The sequence below is a fragment of the Crocuta crocuta genome, unplaced genomic scaffold (assembly GCF_008692635.1).
Source record: "Crocuta crocuta isolate KB4526 unplaced genomic scaffold, BGI_CrCroc_1.0 scaffold96, whole genome shotgun sequence".
Lineage (NCBI taxonomy): Eukaryota > Metazoa > Chordata > Mammalia > Carnivora > Hyaenidae > Crocuta > Crocuta crocuta.
The window spans coordinates 1,467,802-1,489,059 of NW_027531522.1; the positions used below are offsets into that span (position 1 = coordinate 1,467,802).

Sequence of the window (21,258 nt, forward strand, 5' to 3'; positions counted from 1 at the left end):
ATCTGTTAGCTAGAGGGAGGATGGCCTCAGCAGTGCTAGGTAACCCTACTATACAATTAGTATATCAAATTAAGAATGTGAATCCTCCATATTCAAAGAATCATAGAATCTTAGTGCTTGGAAGTTACCTCATCAAATCCACCATTTTAAAGACAAAGGATAAATAAAAGGATAAAGAGCAGCAGAACAGTCCTATAACTTCTGGGTCACAAAAAAATAGATATTAAATAAATTAATTTTGAATAAAATTAGAGCATGTTTCAATTAGAAATTAAGTGTTTTATAAAGACTTGTACTTCCTCTTTACAGTTACTTCAACATTGTTTTGTTATATTGCCTATAAATTTATTCCTTCTTCAAACACATCCTATATGTGAAATAAGTGAATAAAATAATCCAACATAATTTTTAATGAAGGTAACTAAAAAATATGCTAAATTTTGTTCTGTGACTGAAATATGTTCCAACCCATCTGTGTTTTAGTAAGAAGTAAGTCTATACAAACAATAATCTTAATTTTTTATGTTGTATATGAAAACCCAGACAAAGCAATTATTGTAGGAATATAATCAGTCATGTTTAAATTCACAACAACTATGAACTCAAGCTTGCACAATCAGTCCTGCGCTGGCAGCTATGTTAAATGGAAACACATATATTAAAGTAAATATTACTTTAAGAAAAATACTAATAAATCTATTGTGAGGTTGAGCATATATGCAAGTTGAATACAAAATTTACAAAGCTTACAAAAAATAATTTATACCAATTCCAAGAGTCTATGACTGATATAAAATGCCAAAGAATATAGGTATTCCTAGGAAGATAGCAGGATGAGCAAGGTCTATCAGGTAACATACTCGCTTTCCCCTTCCAAAACTGATGTGATTTTAAGATTATACAAATGACAATAATCTATCTTAGCAGTGAAAACCAGCAATGAATGATGCCCATCTAACAGTAAACAATAAATAGGTAACTATAATACTGATCGAAAGAAACTATTACAGTCTGACCAGGGAACAGTTCTGAAAAAACAAATTCGCTGTCATTCCCTCAGCATTCAGTGGATTAGTGGCAGTATAAATGCGAACAGAGAACAAAACCAACTCAACAATAGTGTGGGGAGAGGTGGGAGTGAAAAGGGTGTCAGAAAACACATGAGTTTGCCTCCAAAGTGATTGTTCCTTATCAGCAGTCCAAAGCATAAGTGCTCTGCATTTCACTAATAGGATGCTGTGGCCTCCTTCCCAACCCCTTGCTCTCATTGCTGTATCTCTAACTAACAACTGTCTATCTCCCTTTAACTTACTCCTTTTGACTATAGGCTAATACTATAGAAGATAAGAACAAATAATCCAAATAAGTTCAACTGAAAAGAATGAATTTGTCATTTTTGAGGAAATGCCTCGGAAATACATTGATAGCAAGAATAAGAAACAGAAAATATAGAAACATCTTATTTGAGGGGCGCCTGGCTGGCTCAGTCAGTAGAGTATGCGACTCTTGATCTTGGGATTATGAGTTTGAGCCCCAAATTGGGTCTAAAGATAATTTAAAAACTTTACAAAATCATAAAAAGCCTCACATCTTATTTGAATTTTTGGTCATATACAGAACTTTGCACTGTTTTTAACTACAGTAAGCAAGACTAGTAGTAATAGCAGCAGCGGTAATATTGAGCATATATCAGGCACTATGCTAAGTGACTCATGTATGATCTCGTTATTTTTTCACAAAAAGCCTTAGATATATACCACAATTGTCCCCATTTTTCATATGATAAAAGTAATTTAGAGAGACTAAGTGATCTACTAACTAAGTATGTAACTATGTAACCTTAGGGTCACACATCTATAAAATGGAAGAACTGGGATTTTAACTCAGGCTATTTGACCCCAAAACCTTTTCAAAGAAAGATAGGAAACATAAAGAACAATAGAACAGAGATTAAAAACAGCTGCTGAAATTTTATAATTCCTGTAGGTAGGAGGATGGCAGGTTGGAAGGTGCTGAAAATGGAAAGAATGAAATAGAAGACAAAAAGCTTCTCAAGAGACAGGAAATCCTTCAAACATATCACAGTGAGAATATCAAAAAAAGAAAGCCTGAGATCCAACCTATACTTAATAGAAGGTCTTCAATAAGAAGCCTGGAACTATGGGGCGCCTGGGTGGCTCAGTCGGTTAAGCATCCGACTTTCGCTCAGGTCATGATCTCACGGTTCGTGGGTTCCAGCCCCGCATCGGGCTCTGTGCTAAAAGCTAGCTCACAGGGGCGCCTGGGTGGCTTAGTCGGTTAAGCGTCCAACTTTCGCTTAGGTCATGATCTCGCGGTTCGTGGGTTCGAGCCCCGCGTTGGGCTCTGTGCTGACTGCCAGCTCAGAGCCTGGAGCCTGTTTCAGAATCTGTGACTCCCTCTCTCTCTGACCCTCCCCTGCTCACACTGTCTCTCTGTCTCTCTCCTAGAAATAAATAAAACATTTTAAAAAAATATTTAAAAAGAAAATAAAATAAAAGCTAGCTCAGAGCCTGGAGCCTGCTTCAGATTCGGTGTCTCCTCTCTCTCTGACCCTCCCCTGCTCGCACTCTCTCTCCCTCAGAAATATATAAAAACATTGAAAAAAAAAAAAAGAATCCTGGAACTAGAGAAGAAAAGGTAAAATAACTAACACACAGGAGATTCCCCAGTATCAAAAAAAACCAAAAAACAAAAAAATTTCATCTGAAGTTTGAGCATATAGATTTTAATTGTTGCAACCTCAATTAAAAAAGAGCCATATCATGATGGTAAAAGTAAATAACGAAGTTAATAAGTATTCAGATTTTGCTCCATAAAGGACAAAAACTGGGCCATCCTGGAAACTGCCCACAATGCTCTTTTCTGAAACACAAATGAAGCAGTGATAATAGAGCTTTCAAAGAAAAAGAAAGTAACTCCCCTCCCCCATTTCTGCCCTAGCCAAGGTGTTGTCATGTAAAAGCCACAGTTGGTGGAGGTAGGGAGGTCAGATATGACATAGGTATAAAACTACCCTTTTTGAAGCAAACTACTTTAAGGTATGTATATTTCATAATGAAGAAAGATTGGCCCAAAGTCAGAACTCAAAGGCAAGAAAGCAGAACTGGAAATATTATAGTGAGCAACTAAACCAAATATACATACAGGAAGAAATCTAAACAATCAATTTGAATGCAGCAAAAGCCAAAATATATTAAAGAACTGCTTTCCCTTTGAAACACACGATGAGTCTCATTGAAAACAGATGGAAACTAATAAACATAGCTTACATGTTAATAAAATGGGAAGGAGTGGATGAGGAAAAATAAAAGTGCAAAATTTCTTACATATATTCAATAATGGGGAGTGAAAATATTATTATGATGATATTGTGTGATATTTTATTAGTTCCATAGAATTAAAACACCTAAGTTTAAGATCAACATTGTCATCTTTAGGAAAACAGAAATTCAGGGAAATATCATATATCATAAATATACAGAAATAAATAACATCATCCTATATTGAGTAATAGTTAGCTATTACTAAAAGGAGGTTTAAGAAAAATTTTATAAATCAGTATGCACCTTCTACAGTCCCTCTATAGCTGCAATGAAGGCACCAGTTCTTGGCTTCCAATCATTCTACCTCTTTTCATATATGCTACACCTCTCCTCCATAAATGCAAAGAAAATGAAAAGCATGAAAGTGGAATATCAATTTCTAATTATCAAAGGAAAATTTTAGAGATGATTTATTGGGACTATGAAAGATAACCTGTGAGAGTATATACATTTAATTGAAGGATGATACAAATCACAAAATATATTTGTAAAAAGTGACATATCCCAATATTTAGGGATAAATTTAGCCAAGTAGACAAAAGACTTGTACACTGAAAACTACAAAACTCTGCTGAAAGAATGAAAGAAGACATAAATAAGTAGAAAGATGTCCTGTGTTCATGGATCAGAAGACTGAATATTGTTAAGATGCAATACCAGTGAAGGGATCTACAGATTCAACACAGTCCCTATTCAAATTCTGATGGTGTTTTGAGAAACATAGAAATTCATATGAAACTTCAAGGGCTCCCAAATAGCCAAAACAATCTTGAAAAGAACAAAATTAGAGGCCTCACACTTCCTAATTTTAAAAGTCACTATAAAGCTACAGTAATCCAAACAGTGTTGTACCGGTATTAAGGCATAGGTCAATGGAACAGAAAAGAGAGCCCAGAAATAGACCCTCAAGAGTACAGTCAAATGATCTTTGATAAAAGTGCCAAGACCATTCAATGGGGAAATGATAGTGTCTTCAACAAATGGTGCTTGGAAAAACTAGATAATTGCATGCAAAAGAATAAAGTTGAATCCTTACTTTACAGGATACACAAAAATTAACTCAAAATAAAATGATCTAAATGTAAGATTAAAATGTAAGGCCTAAAACCACAAAACTTCTAGAAGAAAACATAGAAAAGTTTCATGACATTGGCTTTGGGAATGATTTCTCAGCTATGACACCAAAAGCATAGGCAACAAGAGAAAGCACATGTAAATTGAATTTTATCAAAATGAAAAACTTTTGGGTGTCAAAGGATACTTTGAAGAGAGTGAAATAACAGCCCACAGAATGAGATAAAATATTTGTAAATCCTACATCTGATAAGTGATTAATATTCAGAATATATAAAGAACTCTTACAACTTAACAATGAAAAACAAAACAACTGGATTCAAAAGTTAACAAAAGACCTGAATAAACATTTTTGTAAAGAAGATATACAAATAGTCAGTAAAAAAGAAAAGATGCTCAATTGTCACTAATCTTTAGGAAATTTTAGGAAAATGCACATTAAAACCACAGTGAGATACATTAGATGGCTATTATTAAAAAAGCAAACAAAATAACAAGTGATGGTAACGCCGTGAAGGAACTAGAACCTTCATGAATTATTGGTGAAATACCCAACATTATAGGGTCTGTGGAATACAGTTTGGTGGTTCCTCTAAAAGGTAAATACAGAATGATCATATGATTCAGTAGTTCCATTCTTAGGTTGTATCTAAAGAATTGAAATCAGAGACTCAAACAGATACTTGGACACCAATGATCATGGTAGTATTATTTACAATAGCCAAAGGTGAAAAATAATCCAAATGTTCACCAACGGAAGAACTGATCAAACAAAATGTGGTAAGTACATACAATGGAATATTATTTGCAGTTAAAAGGAATAAAGCTCTGATACATCCTCCAACATGATAAGCCTTTGAAACATGATGCTAAGTGAAAAAAGCCAGACAGGAAAGGACAAGCACTGTATGATTTCATTTATATGAGATACTTTCAAAAGACAGGTGTGTAGAGACAGAGGAGAAGAGGGGTTACCAGGAGGGACAGAGTCCAGTGGGAACAATGAAAAGGTTCTGGAACAGAGAGTGATGATGGTTGTGCAGTGATGTGAATGTATGTAACGCCACTGAACTGTAAGCTTAAAAATATACATAAATTACATGTTATGTATATTTACCACAATAAAAAGTAGTACATCTCCCTTTATTTCACCAACATAGGCGTTAGAACATCATAATTAGCCTAACAGAATTTCATTAACAAATCAGTCACACTCTGTATTAAAAGCATCTAATATTCCAAACCAAAAATATGCAGCTATAAAATCCCTTGTCAATTAATTGCTAAGAAAAAGAACTACTACTACAGGAATATAAGGGAAAACACAAACCACAGTATGTTCGCTTTTAAAAAATGACTATCAATCTTTCCCCCAAACTACTGAGCTCACACAAAACGTGCTAAAATTTACTAAGAATAAATTAAGCAAATGATTTTTTTTCAGAAGTAGAATATGCTCCTCTTCCTTCCAGTGTATCTTTTCTCCTTGAAATTTTTCATCTGGAAATAAATTGTACTAACACTTGACATTATTAAGCTGTAAGGAACCATACGCTCTCTTTAGAATAGCTAATAGAAAATATGTTACTTGATGGGGCGCCTGGGTAGCTCTGTTGGCTAAGCGTTCAACTTTGGCTCAGGTCATAATCTCACAGTTCGTGGGTTGGAGCCCTGCATCGGGCTCTGTGCTGCCAGCTCCCTCTCTCTCTCTGACACTCCCCTGCTCATGCTGTCTCCCTCTCTCTCTCAGAAATAAATAAAACATTACTTATTTATTATTTTTATTATTATATAATTATATGATAATTATTTATTATTTTTAACAATTAAAAAAATAAAATATGTTACTTGTCATATTACTTGTTTAAAAATGTAGAAAGGGGCACCTGGGTGGCTCAGTCAGTTAAGCAACCGACTTCAGCTCAGGTCATGGTCTCTCGGCTGGTGAGTTTGAGCCCCACATCTGACTGTGCTGCCAGCTCAGAGCTTGGAGCCTGCTTCAGATTCTGTGTCTCCCTCTCTCTCCCTGCCCCTCCACCGCTCACACTCTTTCTCCTTCAAAAACAAACATTTAAAAAAAGTAGAAATAATTTCAAAGTATTTAATATGCAGTATATTTATTTTTTAAAACTTTTTATTTATTTATTTTTTGAGCGAGCAAGAGAGAGACAGATAAAGAAAGAATCCCAAGCAGGCTCAGTCAGCACTGTCAGTGCAGAGCCTAAAGCAGGACACGAACACACAAATCATGAGATCATGACCTGAGATGAAATCAAGAGTCCGACGCTTAACTGGCTGAGCCACCCAGGTGCCCCAAGGGTAAACCTCATTTAACTAAATGTACTTATAATTAGACTTTCCAGGAGAAGCAGTGTAACTAAAGACAAATTTCTATATCACCTTATATCTCCTAATACTTCATTTTAGAACACTTTAGAACTTTTTTCTATTGCCATTACAGTACATTTGCATGCTGTCTAGATATACATGATCAGCTGTTGGGTTTGATGTTGCCATCACTTTTTCTATTTTTGATCTGTGAATGTGGTTATTTCTGTCAATTCACAGAAATAGTCTAATAAAAAAAGAGGCCTAAGTTCTCAAAAGATCCATTTCTAATAGGTGCTAAATGAAATATAGTCTATATACTAAAAGCATTTAAGATGTTATATAACATAAATTCTGGTGGACCTGGAAGAAGAATATGGTTCACATGCTGGAGAAACAGGAAAATAAGCATAAGTCTCAGATTCTAACTTCTACAGGTACATGTCTGAGTAGATGCCTCAGCCGTCATTACTGCCTATTACCTCTGTCACCAGCTTGACTCACTATTATATTGTAGCACATAGCTTCCCACTCAATAGAAATATGGAGAAGCTGCCATCCAATCTTGACACCTCAAAGTTGGAGTCACCCCTTGAATACCTTTTGAAAACTCAGGAACAAACAACAATATTTAGGAACATCTATCTGATGAATGTGAAGTCTTCCCATTTTTCTAGATCCAGGATGGTAAACATTTTTCATACATAGAACCTGCTTAGAGTCCTGCTTGATGAGATGGGATCTGAGGCTAATTCTGGATAAAATGGGAAAGAGGACCAAACATATCTATCACTGCCTTGTAGTGATGACATGTGTGATGCACACTGGCCAACTCTCATCCAGATATTCCAAAGCTATCTTTGCGTTAATGATAGATAGCAAAGAACATGGTGTCAGGTACCACATTTATGATACCTCTACAGAACTGATTTGCCTATGCTATATTTAAACACTAACACTTTAACACAATATCAGAAAAATTAACAAATAAAGCAATGAAAATTATATCTATTTCCTGTAAAGATATTTATCATCCAATAAATTTAACAATATTTTCTATTTAAAAGCCCACAGGAAAAACACCTCTACAGACTTAATGACAGGCATATTCAAGTTTCATCTGAATGACTGGTCAGTTGTTATCTTATGAACCCTAACTTACTTTTTTTCTCTCCTCTTTGCACTGTTGCTACAAAACCCCGGAAAGTTCTTTCTAGCAACAGGCTAAAACAGTATGCTTGCCCTCATGGAATCATTCCCTTGATTTCAACTAACTTATTCTACCCGATTTTTTCACTGAACCTCAATCCGTTAAAACTTTTAATCTTCTAATAAAAATAAAATATTAATTTTTATTCTGAGTGCTGGTATAAGACAAAATATAAATATATAAATACCCCAACCTAGATGGGTTACTTTGGGCAACTGACAGTCTCTCAGAGACTGGGTTTTCTTCTATAAAAAGAGGGGTTGCTTCATTCTAGTTCTCATATTTTTTCATCTTTCTAAATAAAAACCAGGAAATTAGTAACAAATTGGTCAGCTTTTAGACTGTTACTGTTGCAATAATACAACAGGGAGCATGCATTCCATGACTTCACAACTGAGAATCTCTCAAGATTTCTGTGACTCTCATTTTGAAGGCAGAAGTTGGAACCTTCCTAGAAAGGTCAATGATAGAGATAAATATAAAAAACCACATATAAATAAATGCATAGTAAATGCTTTTTAAAGATGATTATCAGTATAGAAATACTTGTGTAATTGCATATGCGTACATGAATGAACACTTGTGGAGAATGGGTACTCAAAACATCTTTTTTTTTTTTAAACTGAGACCAATTAAGTGAAACTATCCTTCCTACAGCATAGCATTCCTTACAGCAAAAGAAATGCTGTAAAGTTACAAGAGAACTTTAAAAAAGCAGAGCCAATATCTACATGCTATAAACATGCCATCTTTACACTGGAAGTGGTTTTATGCTTTCACAATTCATCATTCTTTTTGGTAACTGAAATCAGAAAAGTTCACCAAATGTTTCCTTTCTTCAGAATACTAGATCTGTGTTCACTGACTATATTAACCTATATTATTCCCTAAAAATATTCCCCCTTATATTCTGTCACATTCTGTGAAAACTGATTCTTCAAAAGACCATCTTAAAACTAGATAATATCTAATTTACTTATTTTAACTAGTTTGTAGCTATAGAAATTTCACCAAATGATACATGAAGATATCAGTTCTCATGAAAGCCTTATAAAGTAGCATTTCATATGATCCAAAGACATTTGAAAGGTTAGTAACTTTGGAAATGTTAAGTAACATTACCATAGATCAAGACATTGGTCTAATAAGAACTATCTCAGATTTCTTAATACACAATGTAATATTCTACCCATTATATGTCATTAACTCCATTTAGCACTGCAATCATTAATGATTACAATCAATTAAAATTCATAAAGAACTAACTGTTATCACCTGTGTAAATGAATTACATTATATAGAGAGATTTCAGAGCAGTTTATTAAATAGACCTTTCAATTCTACCTGCTCTGCCAGTGATAGGAATTTTTTAAAAAAAAAAAAAAAAAACAGATGAATGTTATCTAGGTAACAGTGGTTAGATATTTCTCAACTCCACTTGCCTGCTTCTTTATTACATATACACTTTAACACATATTTTGTTGCAAAAGAAAGACAAGTATTGGTTAAATGAAGAGCAATTTGCCCATTTGCACTTTCTGGCTGACTCAAAAGCCCAATTTTAATTTATGCTGTATGCTTCTGTTAATGAAACTGTCTATTTAAAATAACCATTAAAGTCTGTACCATTAACATAATGGATACATTCTCCTAGACTCTCAATAGAGGGTTTTTTTTTTTAATGTTAACTCAAGGCCTTGTAATAGATGCCATTCACAGAGAGTTGCTTTTAAACAATTTTAAAAAATTTCTTTCTTTTTTTTTTTTTTACAAATAGTTTATTGTCAAATTAGTTTCCACATAACACTCAGTGCTCATCCCCACAAGTGTCCTCCTCCATGCCCATCCCCCCTCCCCCCCACATCCATCAGTCCTCAGTTTTTGTCAGCATTCAAGAGTCTCTCATGGTTTGCCTCTCTCCCTTTCCCCCACCATTTCCGCCCTTCTTCTCCCCCTTGTTCCTCCGTCAAGTTCCTCCTAATCCTCCTATACGTGCAAACATATGATATTTGTCCTTCTCTGCCTGACTTATTTCACTCAGCATAACACCCTCAAGGTCCATCCATGTTGCTACACATGGCCAGATTTCATTGTTTCTCATTGCCAGGTAGTATTCCAAGGTATGGTGACACTTTATGCTTCTGGTAAGCTCAGTTATCTAAACCAACGTGTACAACTTTGCTAACACGACGGGGTCATTTGAATTCAGAAAAGCTGGAAACTTTAGGCTCCATGGGTTTTTTTCCCCCCAATAGAACAAATAATTTTCTGAAAGCGACAGAACCACAAATTCTGACAACAACACTGGCTACATATAATTCATTGGGTGACCAACTGAAGACAGCTTCCCGGAAAGGTTTACTGTGACATTTTAGCATTTCCTCCACCCCTGACTAAGGAGCATACAACTGTTTATACTGTTCTTTGATTTCTTAGAACAGAACCAAAGGGCAGGCTCACTCAAAAGCCATATAAGCTCTTTGCAGGATCACTATTATCCTGGGATACTAATGCAAGACTAAATATAAGGTCATGAATAAATTTATTCTTCAAAGTATAATGTGCTCAAAAATAGTCAGGTCCATTTGCCAATGGCTAAGAGAAGTAAAAATGGAACATAATAAATATCAAAAGGCTTTCTAGATATGAAAAAATTAACAATGCATTAGCTTCTAGCAGAATAAGTTCTTCTAGAAGCCAAAGAGATAGAAAAGAGAGTCCTTTAAGGTAAAAAAAAAAAGTACTCAAGCTCCACACTAAATAGGGGGAAGCATTCTGAAGAAGAAAATGTTATAATAAGGTTCCATATTTTTAAACCCTACTTCTCTGAGGAAGCTAAAGAATATAATGTTCATACTCTAGTCTAATTATATTATAGAAATAGGAGGACTTCTGCTAACCAGAGAGGGAACTGGGGCTTGGAAAAACTCAGCTTCCCTGAAAAAAGGAGAAGTCACTTCACAATAAAAAGGAAGTCCATAACCAGGGTACCTGGGTTTACCTTTGCTTTGCGAAAGCGGTAGACCGCCAGCATGCTAACGAAGTCGAGCAGCATACACAGGGCTTGGAAGGAGATGATAGCAAGTCGCAAATACTTATCCTCCTGGACAAAGCAGGGGCTGTCATCAGCACAGTAGGGGCAGCCCTCCCTGCAGGGTAGGCAGACATGGGCTTCTTCTGACACATCTTTTGCACCTCCTGTCAAAGGATGATCCGGACCCCTTCCTGAAAGTGCCAAATAAAACCACAGTGTCATTGCACCTCTGAGATAGGTGAGATTGAGTACACAAAACACATCCTCACATCTTCATTCCTTATCCCTTTTATTGACGACTTTTTGGCAACCTTCTTGCTAGGGGAGAGAGTTACTTTGCTTTTAGACTCGAACAAAATTCTTTTTATCCCTTTGATTTAAAAAATGTCATTCAGGGTAGCTTAGAAAAATTAGAAAAAAATGGAACTAAAACTCCTGAAAGGCAAAGAAAAGTTTTCTGTTACATCATTATCTACCAATCACCAAATGATACTTTCTATGGCACAAATCATATTCCATAAGTATTTCTTAAAGACTTAACCAGAAGGAAGGATAAGAAAGTTATCTCTTTCCTGTACCAAGGAATACACCGCACTTTAGGAACTTCTTGAACTAGATGGCACAGAATCCAAAATGAGGCTTTGATTGCTCCTTAATTCAGCAGGGATCTCATCTACTAAGTTCATTAGGTCTAAATTGGATAAAATGGTACTTAACCGACAGTTGTTCAGTGTGCAATTGCCTAATGATGGCACATCCTTTGCCCAGAGTATAATCCATACTTACAGGCTATCATGTAATTTCCCACTTTGTCTACTCAAAGGACATGTCTTCACTATTAACAAACTGTCACTATTGATCCCCCCTTTACTTTTAGATTCTTCTGTCCCAGTTATCAAACTTGATTTAGTTCTGAAGCTCAATAGGTAAAGATTTTGATTGTTAACACCGACAAATATCCAATGAATAACATGAATGAAAAAAAAAAACTATTTCCAACTCTGAACTCAATATGAAAGACATTAGTGAAATAAACCCAGTTTAGTATTTAATATAGCCACCCAGTTTAGTGTGTAACACAACCACCCTGTTTAATGGTTTTTTTATTATTATTTATTTCTGAGAGAGAGGCACACACAGCGTGACCAGGGGAGGGCCAGAGAGAGGGGGAGACACAGAATCCAAAATAGGCTCCAGGGTCTGAGCTGGCTGTCAGCACAGAGCCCGACGCAGGGCTTGAACCCACAAACTGTGAGATCATGACCTGAGCTGAAGTCGGACACTTAACCAATTGAGCCACCCAGGCACCCTGACAACCACCCTGTTCAATATGTAACACAACCTTGATGAATTGAGAAAACTGAGAAAGAGGTTCTTCTGGTTAAAACAGCATTTTAATAACACAAAGTTTAACACAAAGTCTATTATTTTCAACTCTGTTGAAGAAGGTTCATATTCTTTCCGAAATGTATTTGTATGCTTTCCTTCCTTAATAAATACAATAGCAAAAACATAATTGAGTATTTCTTTGAGGATTCAGTATACAATGCTGTTTAAGAGTGACTGTTTTACAGGCACCCTCCTACACTGTTGGTGGGAATGCAAATGGGTGCAGCCCCTCTGGAAAACAGTGTGGAGATTCCTCAGGAAACTAACAATAGNCAAAACTATGACAAAAAAAAATAAGAGTGACTGTTTTGTTACACAATGAAAAGTATATGAATTTTAGTATCCAGCAGATATAGTTCCCATCCCTCGGCAGCTCTGAGACATTAGGCAACTCACTTGACTACTTTGGGTCTTAGTCTATTTATGTACAAAATGTGAATTGCTATGAGGATTAAATTAGTTAATGTATATAAATCAGAGTGCCTGTTTTCCCTTTCTCAAGTATTGGAGATGCAAAGAGGAAGTAGAAATCCATTGGTGCCTTAAAGAAAAGTACTATTGTTCAAAAACAAGAAAGTTAGAAAGAAGAGCTGAGGTAAGTAGGAAGTAAATGGGAATGATAATATCCATTTTAGAGCAACTAACTTTGAGGTCCAACTCATTGTCCGAGAGTAATAAACAATAAGAAGTGAGCAATAATATAAACTGGGGTGTGAGAGATGGATCAGAGTCTGCTCTCCACAGAGAGCTCTGGAGGGTGGATAAGACAATAATTAGAGAATGTAAAGAAAAAGAATAGATAGGTGGAAATTTTTACAATTTCATAAAATAATACTGACATTTATTGGAATGTACTGGAATATGATCAAAGATGATAACTGAGGAAAGGCTCTGAGGGATAATGACTGTTTTATTCTTCATTGACCTTTAAGATGGTGGTTTCCAAGGAATGATACAGACTGGAACTAGGTTGTCAGGGCTTAAGGAACAAATATGTGATAAAATAGAGTACTGTTTCAATAAATGTTCCTTTGAATGAGAAAAGCAAGAAAATTTAATAGTTAATAGGAATAATGATGAAGTAAAAAAAAAAGAAAAAGTATTTTGGGTTTGTGTTTTGTTTTCTTCCATTACAGGAAAGATCTGTAAAAGAAGGCATGGATAGACTGGTAAGAAAAGGATGGGAGGATTGGATGTCATCAAAAGCACAGTTGGAGAAATTAACTATAAGAATAGTTGATGGCTTTTCTCACACTGGAAAGTAGTAGAGGTGGATTAAAGATGTTTTTCTAACTTTTTCTATAGAGAGGAGAACCCATTGAAAACTGTTTTGAAATGCAGACCAAAGAAAATGTGGAAGCCAGTTGTGTAGTCCTATACTTCTCAACAACTCAGGTAGAATAGGTACTGAGAATGAAGTAGGCCAGTCTTGAGGATGAACACATGAAAGGTTCAATCAGCAATATTATACAAGATAACCAGTTGGATCACTTGGCAGAAAAAGAATCCATTTAGGGTAGGATGGTATGATTTACTAGATCTCGCCAAACCAATTTTTTTCTTGTTTTCTACAATTACCAGTAGCATAGAAACCAAAGAGGATAGAGTGGTCAAGGAGAGAGTATCAAGAAAGGATTGTGACAGTGGCATTTCAGGGAAGGAGGAAGAGCCAATACAAGGCTGTGTGATAGAGCTACAGCCTTCACTCCTTCAGGGTGGCTGGTGCTCAATCCTCCAGATACCTCCTGAGTCTGAGTCAATCTGAGGGATTAAAGAGGAAAGCAATTTTTCATCATCAGTCTCACTCAACTGATCCAGGGTAGCCTCCAGAGTCATAACTCCTGCACATTTTGGCTGTGTGCTCTTGACTTTAGAGCAGATTCCTGCATCCTGTGCCACGACTCTAGTGGTGCGCCAGAGCAGAAGAGAAACTTAAAAGTGTGGCATGAGGTTCCAAGCTGAGGCAAAACATAATAAAACTGTATTTATGCAAAGCTCCTCAAGGCTTTCAGGAAAGAGAACAATGACTGAAGTAAGAGGTAGGGCCAAGTGGCATTTGAAGCGATTAAAAACAGGTATCTAATATAGATAAAAACTTGAGGAATGATAGGGCACTCAGGTCAAAAGCTATAAAGTAGTGTTCTAGTGTCTTAGGACACTAAGAAAACAATAACTTAATTAACTCTGAGTGCAAAGTGGATAGTCATGCTAGTGAAGCCAGCAAGGGTTACTATACTGAGTAAGATAAAGAAAGTTCTCAAAGATTCAGATGGTCTGATTATGGTGACAAAAATGTCAAGACCACTAAGAACAAATTTAGAGGACAGAGATCAGGATTTCCCCTTCTGGCCAAAATAGAAGAATATGGATGGAATTACCTTTCATATTGGAAACAATGAAAGGAATAGACAAGATATTAAAGTTATGGTTTTATAGACTGGACATCTGGCAACAAAGGATAGTAATTCCTAACAAGTGCAAATGCTCCTCAACAAACCAAACTACTATAAACAGAATCACAACAAAAGTTAAATAAGGGAAAAAAAATATCTATGGAACGTCTTTATTTTGTGAAATAGCCCTTCTTAATTCAATCTTTGCTTTCTTGCATTAGCTAAATAGGCAGATATTTTCTCATTGGTTTAAGAAGCTCTGAGCTGCCTAAAAGCCAAGAAGTATATTCTATTTACTTTCAATACAAATTAAACTTGAGACTTTACCCATATCTAATGGTGTAATTCTCTCAGATGGTACGAGCTATAGTACCTTGAATCATTCAAATCTGAAAAATACAGTTGACCCTGAACAACAATGGGTTTGAACCACATGGTCCACTTATACATGGATTTTCAGATTTCATGTATTTCAGTAAATATGCATTTACTATCATAAAATATACAGAAATTTATTGTAAAAATTTAACATGGGGGGGGGGTTGGGTGGCTCAGTCGGTTATGTATCTGACTTCGACTGAGGTCGTGATCTTGTGGTCCATGAGTCCGAGCCCTGTGCTGGGCTCTGTGCTGACAGCTTGGAGCCTGGAGCCTGCTTTGGATTCTGTGTCTTCCTCTCTCTCTGCTCCTCCCCCACTCACCCTCTGTCTCTGTCTCTCTCAAAAATAAATAAACATTAAACAAAATTTAAAAATTTTTTAACATTTATCAAAATGTGCACACAGAGACCACACATGGCACCATTCCACAGTTGAGAGAAATGTAAGCAAATGTGAAGATGCAGTATTAAATCATAAGCGATTAAAATTAACTGCAGTAATACTGTGCTTCTTCAATAATTTTGCATCTACCTCCTGATGCAATTGTGGTGAGCTCAAGCATTGTCAGTATCTTCCTAAAATCCCAACTGTTGCTAGTCATCTCTGCATGAGCATTTTGTCTCTCTAGTAAGTTGTGCATCACGTAAAATGTGATCATTCAGGGTTTCTCACGTATTGTTTTTACTTGTTCTCAGCACAATACCATCAACCTTGGATAACTCCATGAGATCCGTACAATGTGCCACTGGTGATGCTACCTGTGCTCCCAAGAAGCAGAGGAAAGTCAGGACATTACAAGAAAAAGTTGAATTGCTTGATATGCTTCTGAAGTCTGCAGCTGCAGCTGCTTACCATTTCAAGATAAAAGCATCCAGAGTAAGGACAATTGAGAGGAGAAAAAAAGGAAAAAAAGAAAAAGAGGAAAGAAAGACAGAGAGAAAGAAAGAAATTTGTGAAGATGTTGCTGCAGCTATGCCAGCAGGTACAAAAACCTTACACTTTTTGTGAAATACTGTTTTATCTCATACTGAAAATGCAGCTTTTATGTGGGTGCAGGATTGCTATAAGAAAAGCATACCCATGGACTCTAATATGTTTTTAAAAAATGAAGTCATTATATGAGAACTTAAAGCAAAAGGAAGGTGAGGGATCTAAAGCTGGAGAATTCAATGCTAGCAAAGGATGATTTGAGGATTTTAGGAAGAGGTTTGGCTTTAAAAATGTCAAGATAACAGGAGAAGCAGCTTTTGCCAACTAAAAGTAGTAGATGAATTCTCAGATGCCTTTAAGAAAACCATTGAGGAGAAAGGGTATGTGCCTGATCAGGTTTTTAATGCAGATGAAAATGTCCTGCTCTGGGGGGTGGGGGTGGGGGAATGCCATGAAGGATGTTAATAAGGGAGAGAAGTGAGCACCAGGAAGTGAAGCAGAAAAGGATAGGCCAACTCTACTGTTTTGTGCAAATGCAGTCAGGTTTATGATCAGGACTGCCTTTATCTATATGGCTCCTTGTAGGGAAAAGATAAGCATTAGCTGCCAGCCTTTTGGTTGTACAAGAAGACCTAGACAGCAAGAACTCTTTTCTCTGGATTGGTTCCATCAATGCTTTGTTCCTGAAATTAGGAAGTTCTTTCCCATGAAGGTACTGCCTTTTACAGTTATTTTGATATTGGATAAAGCCCCTAGCCACCCAGAACCCTATAAGTTCAACACCAAAGGCATCAAAGGGTTCTACTTATGCTCAAACACAACATCTATAATTCAGCCGCAAGATCGGGAGGTCATAAGGACTTTTAAGGCTCATTACATGATACTTTATGGAAATGATTATCATGGCCATGAAAGGGAACCACAACAGAGAGAACATCATAAAAGTCTAGAAGGATTATGCCATTGAAGATGCCATCATTGTTATAATGAGAAACCCACAAATGCCTTTAAGCCCCATAATAAATTCCCAGTGGAAAAAAAATGTGACAAATGTTACACATGACTTCATGGGATTTACAACAGAGCCATGGCAAAAAAAAAAAAAAAATGTGGGGAAGGCAAATGTGATACAAGTCTTGGAGAGATTTAAGAGTCAACAGATACCATATCAGAGGACTTAAAGACCACTTGAGGGAGGTGAGTGCTTCCCAATGAGTACCAGATGATGAGGAAGAAGAGGTAGAAGATGCAGTACCAGAAAACAAATTGACATCACACAATCTAGCAAAAGGTTCTTATTACTTAAGAACTACTTTTAACTTCTTTTACTACATTGACTGTTCTTTGATACAGGTGCTAAAACTAATACAAATGACGGTAGAAAGATTGGTTCCATATAGAAACAGTTTTAGAGAAGTGAAACAACAGGTCTATTTCTGTAAAGTGACGGCAAGTGTGCCTGCTTCTCCTGCCTCCCCTTCTATCTACGCCCCTGCCTGCCCCTCAAGACAGCAAGACCACCCCCTCCCCTTCTTCCTCCATACACAATTCAACATATAAACAATGAGGATGAAGACCTTTTTGGTGAGCTACTTCCACTTAATTAACAGTAAATAATAGCCATACAATACAGGTACCAAACTTATTTGTTGTGTGTGCACGTGTCTTCATATGAAAATCTAGTAACTGCCAAGCAAGAACTACATGAGACATTTCTGTGTCACCATCATCATCCTTGCTTAGTATTCATTGTATAGAACATCATGTGCAACATGCACCCCAATGTTCATAGCAGCACTCTCAACAATAGCCAAAACATGGAAAGAGCCTAAGTGTCCATCAGCTGATGAATGGATCAAGAAGATGTGGTTTATCTACACAATGGAATACTACATGGCAATGAGAAAGAATGAAATCTGGCCATGTGTAGCAACATGGATGGACCTTGAGGGTGTTATGCTGAGTGAAATAAGTCAGGCAGAGAAGGACAAATAGCAAATGTTTGCACGTATAGGAGGATTAGGAGGAACTTAACGGAGGACCATGGGGGAGAAGAAGGGGGGAAACAGTGGAGGAGAGGGAGAGAGGCAAACCAGGAGAGACTATTGAATGCTGAGAAGAAACAGGACTGATGGGTGTGGGGGCGAGGGGGAGATGGGCATGGAAAAGGGCACTGTGGGGATGAGCACTGGGTGTTATATGGAAACCAATTTGACAATAAACTATTCCAAAAAAAAAAAAAAAAAGAACATCATGTGCAAGCCTTGTATGGAAGTGGATAACCTATTCTTCCAAAGCCATCCAGTAAGTGATATTTAATATAAAATTAATAATATAAAATGGTTAGTCTTCTTACCATTTTATAACTTTGCTTTCAAAGACTTAATGTTACCATAGATTCTGCCTCTCTCTCTCAATTGGAGAAACTGTGTATGAGCCTATCATCACAGGTAAGTGTTTCTTTTTTAATGTAACAATGTTTCAAATACAATATTATGATTATGATTGTAATTCTGTATGCCAACAAAACTGTATAATGACTGATTCATTAGCATATAGGGTTGGCTACCACGAAGTGAATGTATTGATTACACTAGGCAATGTATTGCTGCTTCTTTATCACTGTCTAAATTGTAATACCTATAAATAAATATGAATTTCTTTTCCACACTATCTTTCCATTTTTGGTGTCTAGTGTTAGTAATAGCTTTAACATCTACAGTGTTTCATATCATATAAGAAAGGCAATACTGATGTAGGTAATGACAGATGATTCATCTCAAAAACAAATGAAATAAACTTAGCGTACCAATATAGTGCAGTACCGTAAATGTATGTTCTCTTATAATTTTCTTAATAACATCTTTTCTCTACCATGCTTTATTATAATAATACATTACAGTACATAATACATATACAAAATATATATGAATCGACTCTCGAGTATTGGTAGGACTTCTAGTCAACAGTAGGTTATTAGTACTTAAACTCTAATTGGGGAAGTGAGGAGTCATACGTGGATTTGTGACTGTGCGGGGGAGCGGGGGGAAAGGTTGCACTCCAAATCCCTATGTTGTTTAACAGTTGACTGCACTGCATAGTGTTAAGTGCTCTGTATATTCGAGCTTGTTGGTTTTTATAACATGACCATGGCAAGCAGTCACAGTCACATTTTAACTACATTTGATAAGTCTTGCAGCTTTGTTAAATTTTCCATCATTTTTAACCAATCAAAATTTGAGAGTTTCTCTTTGCGTAGGATCAAATCTGTGATCCACTTCTAGTAAATGTAGAAAACGTAACCGCATCCCTGATTTTTTTCATGACCAGTATTTTACTTTTGTCTAATTTCCTCATCTTTAATTGTTTTTCTGTTGCAAAGCATAATTCTGTAAGGTACTCCAAATCATTTTTGGAATGAGGTATGATAGAGAAAGCTCTGATAAAATAGTACTTCAAGTTTTACAGACTTTGACAGAAACAAATTATTGTTCAATTCAACAACTATTTTCTGAGTGTCAAATGATGTGTCAGGAACTGATTCACTGGAATAAATCAGTGAACAAAACAAAGATCTCTGTGCTGTGGAATTTGTTTTACTGAGGGAAACAGACACAACCAATCACCATAATGGTAAATGATATTGTACGCAAAACTGGGAAATGCCAAGAGCAGAAACAAGTAGAGCAAGGTCAGGGGCATCAGATGAGATAGAAGTAAGAGATGTAATTTTAATTAAGTGGTTAGAGTAGATCTCATTCTTTTAAAACATTTTTTAATGTTTATTTATTTTTGAGAGAGAGTGAGCAAAGGAGGGGCAGTTAGAGAGGGAGACACAGAATCTGAAGCAGGCTCCGGGCTTTGAGCTGTCAGCACAGAGTCCAACACAGGGCTTGAACTCACAAACCCTGAGATCATGACCTGAGCCAAAGGCGGACGCTTAACTGACTGCACCACTCAGGCGCCCCTAGGTATATCTCATTCTAAAAGTGATATCAAAGCAAATATTTGAAGGAGGTAAGAGAGTTATCCATTATGACTTGTGATTGAAGAGAATTCCAGGCAGAGAAAAGAGCCAGTATACAAACGTAAGGAGGAAGCATACCAGGCACATACGAGTAATGGCACAGAGGCTAGCGTGGCTACAGCAGGTTGAGTATGGGGCAGTAAAGTGGAATATGAAGTCAGAGAAGTAATAGGGCCAGATCATAAAGGGTACCTGTGGGCCACTTGTAGGGACTTGGATTCTACCTTCAGTAAGACAGCCAGGTAGGATTTTGAGCAGGGGAATGTTATGATATACCTTATGTTATAATAGGATTACTCTGGTAATATAGAGAATACAGTGGAGCAGGTAAGGATAGAAACAGGGAAATTAGTGAGAAGCTTTGAAGTAATCCATGTGAGACCTCATGGTGGCTGGGACCACAGTATAACAGTAAAACTTGGCTAGATTCAGATATAGTTTTGAGGTGGAGTCAAAAGGATTTTCTGATGAGTTGGTTATGGCATGAACTTGAAAGAAAAAAAGAGGCAAGGACAATTCCTAAATGTTTGGCATTAACGAGTGGATGGATGAAGTTACTAACAACCAAGATGGAGCAGAATGTATGTGGAAGTTTTTGGAGAAGGCCATAAGTTCAAACTTGACATTTCAGTTTGCAGAGATCTCCCAGAGACCCTAGTAGTGATGTCAAGTCTGGAGTTTGGAAGAAAGGTCTGCATTGAAGATACAGACACAAAGGTCATGGGTACATAGATAGCATTTACAGCCAAGAGGCTGGGTCAGGTCACCAAGGGAATGAGTAGAGATAGAGACAACTCCTAGGGTCCTCCAATATTCATGTCAAACAAAATTCTTAGTCACACAAAACTTTCACTGGCTCTGAATCACATTTTAAAGGCTATTGCACTATTCCTTTCTATAACTGTACATTCAAAAAGCTTTAAAAGAAAAACAACCAACCAGCAGACAAATATTTTCTCTGGGTTTAAATATGACTTACCACCATCAAAAAGTTAAAGCTGCTTTGGTTTGGGTTCCCCAAAGGCAGAGCCTGCGATAAATACCTGAGTAGAGGTAGCTGATTTGGGACCCAAAAAACAGGAGTAAAAGATGAGCTGGAAACAGGAAAGAAAGGAAGGCAATGAAAAGTATGGAGTTGGATAACACCGT

At 36.6% G+C, this 21,258-nt stretch overlaps 1 protein-coding gene across 1 annotated transcript in view; it reads right to left on the bottom strand.

Annotated features, from left to right (window-relative positions):
* The window catches only part of GPR158 (G protein-coupled receptor 158), a 404,671-nt gene that overhangs the window by 168,316 nt on the left and 215,097 nt on the right, over positions 1-21,258 (bottom strand). Inside the window, exon 7 of the mRNA XM_077772475.1 lies at positions 10,958-11,181. Coding sequence (XP_077628601.1) covers positions 10,958-11,181 — 224 coding nt within the window. The remainder of the gene's footprint in view (positions 1-10,957; positions 11,182-21,258) is intronic.